Raw genomic sequence first — 12,716 nt, forward strand, 5'->3', positions numbered from 1 at the left:
AAAATAAGCCACAAAGCATTGAGTAGTCATATTTATGGTTTTGATTCCAAACACACTTTGTGCTTATCCCTTCCAAGTGGAGAATTTTTATGTCATTTGTGTGCGTTAAGGCCAAAGGAGAAACCTGGAGGCAAAGGAATGCTGGTTGTGGGTCAACAAATATACCTGATGGATTTTGTATGTTTGGCTTAAAAACACTGACTTAAAGTAAAATACTGTGACTACTTCTAACCTAGAAATGAGTTCAGCCCGCCAGACAGAAACTGCCATTCGGAGGAAATAAAGCCGTGAGCACCGGTTCCCTCCACACCCCCGAGGTTCACCTGGAGGCCAGTGGGCCAAGCAAAGCCTTGGGTGCGGAGAACTCAAAGAGGGGCGGGGAGAAAAGAATAAACACACCTCGCGGGGCTAGGCTGGCGGCGGCACAGTCCTGGTTCTTTTGACGGAACTGACCAAGATGACAGCAAGCAGAGGCTCAAATGCAGGATTCAGACCCAAGACTTCTCCCCGCTCTCAGGCGGACCCCAAAGGCGGGGAGCCAAAAACCGGGAGACTGAACAAGCACCATTCTCACGCTCCTAAACTGGCTTCTCGCTCCTCGCTCCTCATGCCCCAAAACTGATCAGGCCCCAACCCCCCTCCCCACAACTCAGTGTTCCCTCCACACGGACCGTCGAGGCTCCCCCAGATCCCACGTCTTCGTCCTTCCTGGACCCCGTGCTCCATTCCTTACAGTCACAGACAGGGATTCGTTACCTGCAGAGCAGCTCGACAACCCTGCAGGTAGTCCTCCATGATGAAGCCCAAAGTACGCCGTCGCCCCTGGTCGAGTAGAGGTGCCCCTGGTCGAGGAGAGGTTTCCCCGGCGAATGCAGCCCGCCCGGGACTCAGGGACTAGAGGCCAGAGTCAGGAGGCGGGACTCGAACCCGCCACACGGCGAATCGGCCTCCGACCCCGGGAGGAACTGCGTAAGCGGGCGCTCCGGAGTCCGGCGTCGCCCCGCCCCCAGCGGCGGAGGCGGGGCTCTACGCCCAGAGGCTCCTGGGACGTCTTTCCGGCGAGGCCAAGGGGGCGTGGCGTGGGGCGACGTGGGAAACGTAGTCCCTCAACTCCGCAATGACCCTAGCAACCGAGGGAAGGATCGTTTTCTGAGGGATCAGTCGTTTGGTAAACAAATGTGTATGTGTCACAGTAACCCATTATTGTGGCATCTGAACTTTCCCTCTCAGATCAGGCCAAGTATAACATCTTTACATATATCTCACCGAGCATCTGGTGACATTTTAAATGACACTTGGCAAAACAGATCATCTTCTTTCTAGAAATTCTGCCCTTTACCAAACTGACTCAATCGCCACCAATTTTGTGGTTGTTCATGTTAGGAGAACATTAGAATAATCTTTGACCCCTCTTGTTAACACCTACAGTCTCCTGCCAACTCCTGCTGCTTCTCCCTTTGCAACTCTGTAGCCTGTTTTTTTCTACAGCCTCGGCAAATATCTTCTTCCTTTCTTGGACGGTTGTAACCTTGGCTTTTTGCTCTCTGCCACCCTAATTGTTCCAATTGCTCTTTCAGCCTTTAGAGTTGCTTGAAATTTCATCCTGTGGCGGCCCTGTACATAGAGTTTAGGGAACCCTTCAGAATGTGGAGTTAGGTTCCAACCTCCCTTAACTGCCACTTTCCAGCCGCAGAGTAGTGCAGGTACTGCAAATAAATGGACACTCATCATCAAAAATTCCCTCATTTATTTATCTATCCCTTTATTTCCTACCGTCAGCCTCACACCAGCTTTTCCTGCTTCCCCAGCTGTAAATCGAGAGGAGGTGACTGATGAGAGGCCTGCAGTGGAACCAAGATCCAGAGCACAGGGGTGTTGGATCTCCTGCCTGCTCTGCCAGTTCTTTTCTTCTTCTTCTTTTTGAGACGGAGTCTTGCTCCGTCTTCAGGCTGGAGTGCAGTGGCAGGATCTTGGCTCACTGCAACCTCCACCTCCCGGGTTCAAGCGATTCTCCTGCCTCAGCCTCCCGAGTAGCTGGGACTACAGGCATGTGCCACCATGCCCTGCTAATTTTTGTATTTTTAGTAGAGATGGGGTTTCACTATGTTGGCCAGGTTGGTCTTGATCTCTTGACCTTGTGATCCGCCCGCCTTGGCTTCCCAAAGTGCTGGGATTACAGGCGTCAGCCATCGCGCCCAGAGCCTGGGGCTTCTACCACACCCTCTGCACTCTACCAGGTGCACAACCCAACCAGTTTCATTTCTAGACTTAAAATTATACAGCAAGGACTTGGAAAGGAGCTCTCTGGAGGGCTCCAGAGGGAAAAGAGCTGGGTTTGTTTGTTTGTTTTTAACATTAATTGAGTAATACATGCAAATATCGTGCTCTTTGGTCCTGCTTCTGTGGATCCAGAGCAAAGGACTGCCATACCCAGAGAGAGAGCCCAGATCCAACAAGCTGCTTCTGTCCAGCCCTGCTCCTCCCTACTTAGCAAGGGCACTTGCTCTTCCCTATTCTCACCAGAGAGGCACAAGCGCTCCGTCCCTTCTAGAGGCAGGCAGAGGGAAGAGAAAGGGTCTGTTGTTTTTCTCTCCTGTTTCTCGCTCCCTCTCTGCTGATCACAAAGCTGCTGACCGGGTCAGAAAGTCCTGATAGAAATCCACCAGCGCTGGGCAGGCCCCTCCTCCTCCAGGGAGCTTGTCCTTGCCTAATTTTTCTTCGTCCTGATGAGAACAAAAAAGAGAGAGAGAAGAAAAGAAAAACCACAAACTTCCTTTGAAAACCAGCTTGTAGTCAGGGCCCGGAGCGCATGCCATAGACTCGGCGACTCAGGAATCCTGAAGACTCTCTGAGCGACCTGGAGCACCTTGGCTCGTCCCTGCCTGCCTTCACCCTCCTCCAGTGCCCCCAGTACTGGGCGTGAGTCCGGAAGTGGCCACAACCCAGCCTGGACCGTCGCTTATAAAGCTGTGTAAACCTGTATAAGCTCAGGCGTTGACAGCTGGAAGGCAGCTGGCACTGGCAGCCCCCTTCATTGCACCTATCTCCCCCATCTCATTGCCACGGCTGAACCCTCCTTCTCAATCTTGGAACAGCACCCACTTCTTTAAGGTAAAAACTTTATTTTAATCATCTTCTTCACCTCTTCTCCCACCCTTCTCTATTTCCTCTCCAGCTTTGGGGAGCTGACACCTGCTGTCCTTCCACCTTTGGTCTGCAAGTCTGGATTGCTTAGAGGAGCTAAGTCAGGAGAGACATGTAAAGGGGATGCTGCTTGGTCCTCCTCCTTTTAATGAAAGCACGAAACCTTCCCCCTCTCCTTGTGAGCAAGTAGACAGGGCACTGTGGCCATGGTTGACATATTCTGAGATGAAAATCTAAACTATTGATTGCACAAAGACATAGGTCAGACTAAGAAGGAGATTGGTGTGAGACAGTAAGGGAACTGTTTCTACAGAGGAGGAGTGTCTTCTTGAAGCTACATACCTGTTTTACGTGCTTCTTCCAACTTTCGGCTCTCTACTGCCATTGATTAGGGAGGAGCCAGGGTTATTTTAACTCCCTCACTCACCACCATAATTCCAGCTGGAGAGAAAGTGTAGGATTTGACGAGCTAAGAAAGAGGAGGAAAAGAATGAAACTTTGATTTATCTGACTATCCTCTCCCTCATTCTTTCCTACTCTGAAATACTCCATGCCCTCCCCAGCAGGATTGGACGTTGTAGAGTAGAAAGCCTCCATTACATTTCCTGCCCCTGCCTCTTAAGACTTAGCCCATTTAGCTCTGCCCAGTTCCTCTGAGACCCCACTCCCTCAGGTGTCCACTCCTGGGTTCCTTTGGCTCACCTCTCCAGCCAGCTAGCTGCCCAACCCCCACTTCATCATTGATCATTTCTGGCACTGGAGAGAAAATATAAAAAATGAGGCCTGCTTTTCTTTTTTTTTTTTTTTTTTGGAGGCAAGAGTCTCACTCTTCTCACCCAGGCTGGAGTGCAGAGGCACAATCTTGGCTTACTGCAACCTCCACCTCCGGGGTTCAAGCAATTCTCCTGCCTCAGCCTCCTGAGTAGCTGGGATTACAGGTGCCCGCCACCGTGCCCGGCTAATTTTTGTATTTTTAGTAGAGATGGGGTTTCGCCATGTTAGCCAGGCTGATCTTGAGCTCCTGACCTCAGGTGATCCGCCTGCCTCGGCCTCTCAAAGTGCTGGGATACAGGTGTGAGCCACTGTGCCCGGCCAAGGCCTGCTTTTCTTCAAGCTTTTTCACTTTTCCAGGCTCTGGTATCTGCTTTGAGGTTCACCCTAAGTGTCATTTAAGGGGAGAAGGAAAGGAGAGAGAGAAAGAGAGAGAAAAAAAAGTGTAAGGCCTGCAGGCAATTTTTGCTACTCTGATTCTAAATTAACAACACGTAAATGATATGCAGCTAGCATAAACATATGTGAATCAAGAGGATAATCAATTTGAGTGACTAGGCTTATTTTGTTTCAGTAACTTAAATGTTCCTCAACCTCATCTCCCAGGCCTTCCCCTAGCCCCAAATTCCTGTAGGTTTACAAGAAGGAAGCAGTCTCAGGCTGGGAGGAGGGTGGAGAAAAGACAAGATTTCTAACTAGTTTAATTTATTTTATTTTATTTTGTTTTGTTTTATTTTTGAGATGGAGTTTCGCTCTGTCACCCAGGCTGTAGTGCAGTGTCACCATCTCAGCTCACTGCAATCCCTGCCTCCCAGGTTCAAGCAATTCTCCCACCTCAGCCTCCCGAGCAGCTGTGACTACAGGCACGTGCCAACACACCTGGCTAATTTTTGTACTTTCAATACAGACAGGGTTTTGCCATGTTAGCCAGGATGGTCTCGATCTCCTGACCTCAAGTAATCTGCCCGCCTCAGCCTCTCAAAGTGCTGGGATTACAGGCGTGAGCCACCGCGCCTGGCCCCTAACTAGTTTAATTTCTCCCTGTTTCTCTCCCTGATAAAGAGTGGGAGGGGAGCAAGGAGATTGAAGGGAAATGTTTTCCAAAGGGCAGGATTTGTGGTTTTTTATTATTTATACCCACAGTATTAGTTAAATGTCTATCTGTGCTTGCCTCAATGTGCCTCCAGTGCTGATAGAGAACAGGTTAAACAGGTCCGCTGTTCACATCTAAAATGACCTGGAGAGGACTGGGCACGGTGGCTCATGCCTGTAATCCCAGCACTTTGGGAGGCCAAGGTGGGAGGATCACCTGAGGTCGGAAGTTCAAGACCAGCCTGACCAACATGGAGAAACTCCATCTCTACTAAAAAATACAAAATTAGCTGGGCATGGTGTTGCATGCCTGTAATCCCAGCTACTCGGGAGGCTGAGGCAGGAGAATCACTTGAACCCAGCAGGCAGAGGTTGCAGTGAGCCGAGGTCGCACCATTGCACTCCAACCTAGGCAACAAGAGCAAAACTCCGTCTCAAAAAAATAAAAATAAATAAAACCACTTGGATGGGAATAGACATAAAACTTTAGGTAGGTGAATGTACAGGAAGTATTGTTATGTAAATTAATAATCAGCATTTTCATATTTCATAGAAATAGCAGGCAAGAGAGTACCTCTGGGTTTAGGTAGTTTCTGGGGAAAAAAAATGAACTGAGGAAAAGTTGCTGTCTCAACTCTAGCTGTCAAGAGATGCTTACTGGGTCCAGGCACCGTGGCTCATGCCTGTAATCCCAGTCCTTTGGCAGGCTGAGGAGGGCGGATTGCTTGGGCCCCCAGGAGTTGAGACCAGCCTAGGCAACAAAGCAAGACCCTGTCTCAATTTAATTAAAAGAAATTTGATATCTTTATTAATTTTTTTTTAAAGAGAAGCTTACTGGAAGAACTTGTGGGGAGTGCTTTTTGTGCCCCTAATCTGAAGTTATTTATCAAAACCAGTCTCTGATTCCAGCCCCCACCACCTACATTTCCCCTCCCAGCTTACAGGAAACCCCTCCCAAGGCCTTTATACTGTGGTTTGGGATTGTGTAAGGTTCAGTAGAGCCCTTTGAGGTGGAAGACTTCCCCTTCCTCACCAGCATTTCACCTTTAGGGGCATGAAACTGACTCTCTGTGCCTCCTCCATTCTTCACCCCAAGTACTATGTGACTTAATCTTTTTATCCTTGGGTGAGGCAGAGAGAAGGTATCCCTAAACATACAAGCACTGTGTATTCTTAGTATGTTGTGTGAAGGGGCAGGGTGTGGGGTAGGGCAGAGGAATTATCTCTGTCATGGCTATGAGGGGGTTACTGATGTGATGCCTATTAGAGTAAGCTAAAGATCATCATATTAATAACCATTAGCGTAGATTTAACATTTCTTTCTCCACCTCTTATCCTTCTTTCTCCTTTGCGCTCTCCCTTTCTCTCTGTCTTTTCTCCCTTCCCTGTCATGATCTGTTTCAGGGAAGCTGACTCCACCCATGTGTTCAATCCCACCAGTCTTCCCTCCCAAGTCTGGAAGCCCCACGACCTCTTGGTCTCATCTGGTCACAGCAAGTTAGAGGTGGAAAGAGCTCAGCACGGTGCCCTTCTGTTTACACATATACTGCCCATAGCCAGGAGTTACTGCACAAACACTAGCCAGCCTTCTACACTACATTCCTTTTCCAAGACTTTTCTGGGTTAGTTTGCTTTCCAGCCCACTGATTTCCTTCTTATTGGACAGGTCACTCTTTTGCATCCCAAGCCTGGCTTAGGCAAGTCCCTGAGGTTAGTAAACACCTTCAGTGCCCCTCAGCCGAGTCCCTTTTGACCATGGAATACCATCAGCCTGAGGATCCAGCCCCTGGTAAGGCCGGGACTGCAGAAGCAGTCATCCCTGAAAACCATGAGGTTCTGGCAGGCCCAGATGAGCACCCTCAGGACACAGATGCAAGAGATGCTGATGGGGAGGCTGGAGAACGGGAGCCAGCAGACCAAGCTTTGCTGCCTAGCCAGTGTGGGGACAACCTTGAGTCCCCTCTGCCTGAAGCTAGCTCAGCTCCACCGGGGCCAACCCTTGGGACACTGCCTGAAGTAGAGACAATAAGGGCATGCTCCACGCCCCAGGAGCTTCCTCAGTCCCCCAGGACCCGACAGCCTGAGCCAGATTTCTACTGTGTCAAGTGGATCCCTTGGAAAGGAGAACGGACACCCATCATCACCCAGAGCACTAACGGCCCTTGCCCTCTCCTTGCCATCATGAACATCCTCTTTCTTCAGTGGAAGGTAAGAGAACATGCAGTTAGGGGTGCAAAAAATATCAGGAAGTACTCTTCCCTGACTTACTTCCTTGATCATCCTGATGTCCTCAAACTAGTCAAAACTTTTCAGATTATTCTCCCTATTTCTCCAGCTTGAGCAAATGAGATAAGATGTTCCTAAAAACAAAGAAAAAAAAAAAAGAGGAAGATCTGTCCTACCCCTGTATCTCCTACTCCCTAGCAAATGCACATGCCTTGCAAGATTTCACATTCATTCCCTTGTGCCAGTTGCAAGCCTTTTTTCCTACCCCACCCTACTACTGGAGCTCCCCCTTGCCTTTCCATGGGTTCTTCCTTCAGTGCTCTTTGGAGGAAAGCACACACGTGATCACCCCTTCTGCCTCCAGGTGAAGCTCCCCCCGCAGAAGGAAGTGATCACATCGGATGAGCTCATGGCCCATCTTGGTGAGTGACTGGGCGTTGAAGAGGAATTACCCAAGGGGTTCCAGAGCTATCCACTCAGCCAGAAATCCAGACTATTCAGGGATCTCCATTTGGGGGTTCTGATACGGCAGGGAGGGTAAGGGTCTATGGGGCTTCTCTGCAAGGCTGGAGAATGAAAAGCAAAGGTGTCGGGAGTCCTGGGTTGTAACACCAATTCTGCCCTTAGCTTTTGTATCTGACCCTGGGTGGGCCCTTCACCTTTATGAGGCTGTCGCCTCCTCTGAGAAATGAAGAGTCTGGATTAGACTCTAAGTATTTTCCAGCTCTGAAAATCTGTGTTCTGTGACATTACCCGCATTCTCCAGGAGAAGAGGAAACTTAGCTTTTGGGATGATTGGTGGGGTAAGCTGATAAGGGGCCCTCTCTTGTAGGAAACTGCCTCCTGTCCATCAAGCCCCAGGAGAAGTCAGAGGGACTTCAGCTTAATTTTCAGCAGGTGAGGCAAAAGGTCTGCAGGCATAGGGGTTTGCAGGTTTGTAAGGGGACATCTTGTAATACTAAGATAAGCTTTTGTTGCTTCTTCAGAGGTTTCCTTGAACCATGATTTCATTCTGCAGGAGTCAGAGGAGAGTTTATCTTTGTCCTAGAAAATATGTTCATTGGCCGGGTGCTCACACCTGTAATCCCAGCACTTTGAGATGCCAAAGCGGGAGGATCACTTGAGGCCAGGAGTTCGAGGCCAGCCTGGGCGACATAATAATACCCCTGTCTCTAAAAAAAACCATTTTTTTTTTTCAAGAATTAGCCAGGTATGGCGGTGCATGCCTGTAGTCCCAGCTACTCAGGAGGCTGAGGTGGGAGGGTCACTTGAAACCAAGAGTTTGAGGCTGCAGTGAGCTAGGATCACACCACTGCACTCCAGCCTGGATGAAAGAATTAGACTTAGACTCTCAAAGAAAAACAATGTTCATTTATATAAGATAGAGAAGGGTTGAGGCAAGGGAGAAATGGAGTGGCTTGTAAGAGAATCAGGGAAGAAGAGCAGCAAGGTTAATTTTTAATTTCTGCAGGTGGGAGTGGAGTGGTGGGAGAGAAGGCTAGAATCTCCATCATTTTTTTTCTACCCCCAGAATGTGGATGATGCAATGACAGTGCTGCCTAAACTGGCCACAGGTCTGGATGTCAATGTGCGATTCACAGGCGTCTCTGATTTTGAGTATACACCCGAGTGCAGTGTCTTTGACCTGCTAGGCATACCTCTGTACCATGGCTGGCTTGTTGATCCACAGGTGAGGGTGGGAGGGCCCACTGGGACCTTATCCAGCTCAAGCTGACATGAGAGAGGCAAATTTTTGTGGGGTAGAGGTTAAAGAGTTAGGGGTTAGATTGGCTTGGGAGGGAAATAGTGTTTAGAGACTGGACCCAGTACAGAATTCCTTGAATTTTAATCTATTTTGGGGGTAACATGCAAATACAAGCAAACTACATGCAAATAGGTCAGTTCTTTAGACATCAAAAATTCAGGAAGCAGATGGGTTTGGTGGCACATGCCTGTATTCCCAGCTACTTGGGAGGAGTTCGAGGCCAGTCTGGGCAACATAGCAACCCTATGATGAATGGTTCCTGAAATTTTTTTCTTTTTTGAGAGACCAAAAAAAAAAAGTGTTTAGGAACCATTCATCATAGGGTTGTAGTCCTTGTGAGCTTTGTTCATTTCCTTCCTTAAAAAAGAAAAAAAAAATCCCAATTTTTTTGGTATCCCACATCCCACTACCCAAGCAGAGTCCTGAGGCTGTGCGTGCAGTTGGGAAACTGAGTTACAACCAGCTGGTGGAGAGGATCATCACCTGCAAACACTCCAGTGACACCAACCTCGTGACAGAAGGTGACATTCCTCCCCTTCTCATGGATAGTATGTGGAGGGAATGACAGCTACTTAGGCTTATTTTTTATTGGGTGTCATCTCTTACCACATCCCACTAGATATAAGCTTCACAAGAAGGAGCTTGGGGAATTTCTGTTTAGTTCACTGAGGTATCCCCAGTGCCTGGCACAAGGTAGCTGCTCTATTATAAGTATTTGTTAAGTGAATGAATACAGCCAGGTTTCAAGAAAGGGACGTCAGAAGGTGGGACTGACCCCCCGGGGCTTTTGACAGGGGCTCTCTGGATGGTCCTTCCTGTTGTGGACCTTGAATTTAAGCCAAGTTTCCCCCGACTCGTCCCTTTCTGGCAGGCCTGATTGCAGAGCAGTTCCTGGAGACCACCGCCGCCCAGCTGACCTACCACGGACTGTGTGAGCTGACAGCAGCTGCTAAGGAGGGTGAACTTAGCGTCTTTTTCCGAAACAACCACTTTAGCACCATGACTAAGCATAAGGTAATGCGGGTTTGGGGGTGGCGTGCTGCGGTGCTGTCATTTCCTGGTGCCTTTTTCTCGTGGGTCCAGCTGGGATCAGCTAGATTAAGCCGTGGTAGCAAGTGACCCCTCAAATCCCTGTGGTTTACCACAACAAAGGTTCATTTCCCGCTCCTGGTGTGTGTCCACTGTGGACTGGCTACGGTTCTGTCCCACACCGTCTTCACTCTGGGACCCAGCTGACAAAAGATCCTTTATCTGGAATATATGTGGGAACAGAGAGAGAGAGGGGCACTGTGCACTCATGCTTAGAGCTGCTGTTTGGAAATGACACATGTCATTTCTGCTCACATCTTCTGGCCAGAGCAAGCCATAAGGGATAAGCCTGTCGTTGATGGGACAGGAAAGTATGATCCTCCCCTAGCAGGGGGCAGTGGAATTTTTAAACAATGCTGGTCTTCAAAAGTTAGAAACTGCCAAAGCTCTCTAGGATTTGAGCAGCAGAGGGAGGAGTCTCTGGTTCTCAAAGGATTTATCCTAAGAGCCATCAGGCAAGCCCAGAGAACAATGGGAAATGGGGGGAGCAGGGTCTTATGTGGCATCTCAGCCCCAATGACTCCATGCCACGCTTAGCCAGAATGACCACCGTGCTCACACCCAACTGGACATACACTTAGACATCCCTTTCTTCCCCCCAAGGCCACACATATTTGTAAAAGGTCCGCATGCTCAGGGTCTGGGTGCGGTGGCTCACGCCTGTAATCCCAGCACTTTGGGAGGCCGAGGCGGGCAGATCATGAGGTCAGGAGATCGAGGCCATCCTGGCTAACACGGTGAAACCCCGTCTCTACTAAAAAAATACCAAACATTAGCCAGGCATGGTGGCGGGTGCCTGTAGTCCCAGCTACTTGGGAGGCTGAGGCAGGAGAATGGTGTGAACCTGGGAGGCAGAGCTTGCGGTGAGCAGAGATTGCGCCACTGCACTCCAGCCTGGATGACACAGCGAGACTCCATCTCCAAGAAAAAAAAAGTCCACATGCTCATACCGAGATTTCTGGCAGTGAACTGCCTCCGTATCAACTGTCCCCCCAATGAGCTCTGTTCTTTTCTTTGTAGAGTCACTTATACCTACTGGTCACTGACCAGGGCTTTCTACAGGAGGAGCAAGTCGTATGGGAGAGCCTGCACAATGTGGATGGAGACAGCTGCTTTTGTGACTCTGACTTTCACCTGAGTCATTCCCTGGGCAAGGGGCCTGGAGCAGAAGGTGGGAGTGGCTCCCCAGAAAAGCAGCTGCAGGTAGACCAGGTGTGTAGGGCACTTAGGAAAAGTGCAGAGAGCACATGTGCCTCAGAGAGCTTTTTACTGCATACATTTTAACTGCTAGAGGCCATGTGAACCCATGCCTCTCTCTCTGGGTTACCTCAGACCATCTCCTCACTTGGTGTGTATTCTCTGGCACCACAGATAATGCATTTGGCTGTGTGTGCTGCTCTGTGGGGAGAAAGAGCTAGAGAATTTGAGGGATGTGGGAAAACTGATTTGGAAACCTTGCCTGAATAGCCACGGCTCTGGGCCTCAGCCCACTGTACAACTCTTGTTCTCCCCAGGACTACCTGATTGCTCTGTCCCTGCAGCAGCAGCAGCCACGAGGCCCGCTGGGGCTTACCGACTTGGAGCTGGCCCAGCAGCTTCAGCAAGAGGAGTATCAACAGCAGCAGGCAGCACAGCCAGTGCGGATGCGGACGCGGGTCCTGTCACCGCAGGTGGGCTGCTGCCTGGGCGCCCACACTCCCGGTTTCCACCTCATGCTTTGCCGGGTCCAGAACACCTGTTATTCCTGCACTGGTCTCTTCAAGGTTTCTTCTCTCAGGGTCCTTCCCCTGCCTGTCCCTCTCCCCTGGAGCCCCTTCCTGTCTTCCTCTCCCTACTCCCTGTCCCAATCCTGACACCCCTTCTTCTAGAATCTCTTCTTGTGCTCTTCCAAGGAAGTTCAGTGACCAATTGTTAAATCCGATACAGGGGAGAGGAGCCACATCTGGACGCCCAGCCGGGGAGCGTCGGCAGAGGCCGAAGCACGAGTCAGACTGCATTCTGCTGTAGCTCTGCCCCAGTGCCAGGCTGGCCTGCCCCTTCTTCCAGAGGCTATGGCTAGTTGGCTTGCTCCCCCGCCTCCACCCCTGAGGTGTGCTGGATAACTTATTTATGGACTGTTGGGGATGAGAGCAGGCAACAAATGCCAAGGTCAGACTTGGTAATGTCCTTGAGCTCACGTGCTGCTGCCTTCTCTGCTTCCCACCCAGGGCAACACTAGGATTGGTGGGTTTCTGGTTCTCAACTCCCGGTCCCTGAATAGTCACATGTATGTACAGACTGAGGCTCTGGGGTGAGGTCCCTATCCAGAATGCATCTCTTCTGCTTCCCATCCCTGCTGCCTGGATGCTCCTGATCACCTAGGCAGGCCTGTCTCCAGTTGTTTCAGAGCTTAATTTGGGTTTCTATCTCTTATTTGTAATGCCTTCCTGGGGTTTGGAAATAAAACTTCTGGCCGGGCACGGTGGCTCACGCCTGTAATCTCAACAATTTGAGAGGCCAAGGTGGGCGGATCACCTGAGGTTAGGAGTTTGAGACCAGCCTGCCCAAAAAGGTGAAACCCCGTCTCTACTAAAAATACAAGAAATTAGCTGGGTGTCATGGTGGGCGCCTGTAATCCCAGCTACTCGGG

The 12,716-nt window shown here is 49.9% G+C and overlaps 2 protein-coding genes across 9 annotated transcripts in view; one reads left to right on the forward strand and one right to left on the reverse strand.

The window, feature by feature from the left end:
* PRUNE1 (prune exopolyphosphatase 1) overlaps positions 1-1,144 on the reverse strand; it is a 27,456-nt gene extending 26,312 nt beyond the window's left edge. The window contains exon 1 of one of the 2 annotated variants that reach the window (XM_008970436.4): positions 757-1,144. In XM_008970436.4, the coding sequence (XP_008968684.1) occupies positions 757-795 (39 nt within the window). In that variant the 5' untranslated portion in view covers positions 796-1,144. The remainder of the gene's footprint in view (positions 1-756) is intronic. The other variant, XM_008970438.3, reaches the window with a different exon arrangement.
* MINDY1 (MINDY lysine 48 deubiquitinase 1) lies at positions 994-12,546 on the forward strand. Of its 7 annotated transcripts, none has more exons than XM_055101538.2 (10): positions 994-1,180; positions 6,674-7,215; positions 7,598-7,655; positions 8,066-8,130; positions 8,765-8,923; positions 9,417-9,519; positions 9,870-10,012; positions 11,108-11,299; positions 11,602-11,757; positions 12,014-12,546. In XM_055101538.2, the coding sequence occupies exons 1-10, from the start codon at positions 1,177-1,179 to the stop codon at positions 12,092-12,094; spliced, it is 1,503 nt and encodes a 500-aa protein (XP_054957513.1). In that variant the 5' UTR covers positions 994-1,176; the 3' UTR covers positions 12,095-12,546. The 7 variants fall into 7 exon arrangements, with proteins under 7 accessions (XP_054957513.1, XP_054957517.1, XP_054957508.1 ...); XM_034935010.3 differs by lacking the exon at positions 994-1,180 and adding an exon at positions 1,728-3,111 and having other exon boundaries at positions 6,412-7,215; XM_055101542.2 differs by lacking the exon at positions 8,765-8,923 and having other exon boundaries at positions 1,037-1,180.
* The last annotated feature ends 170 nt before the right edge of the window (positions 12,547-12,716 follow it).

This window comes from Pan paniscus, chromosome 1 (assembly GCF_029289425.2).
Source record: "Pan paniscus chromosome 1, NHGRI_mPanPan1-v2.0_pri, whole genome shotgun sequence".
Taxonomy (NCBI): Eukaryota; Metazoa; Chordata; class Mammalia; order Primates; family Hominidae; genus Pan; species Pan paniscus.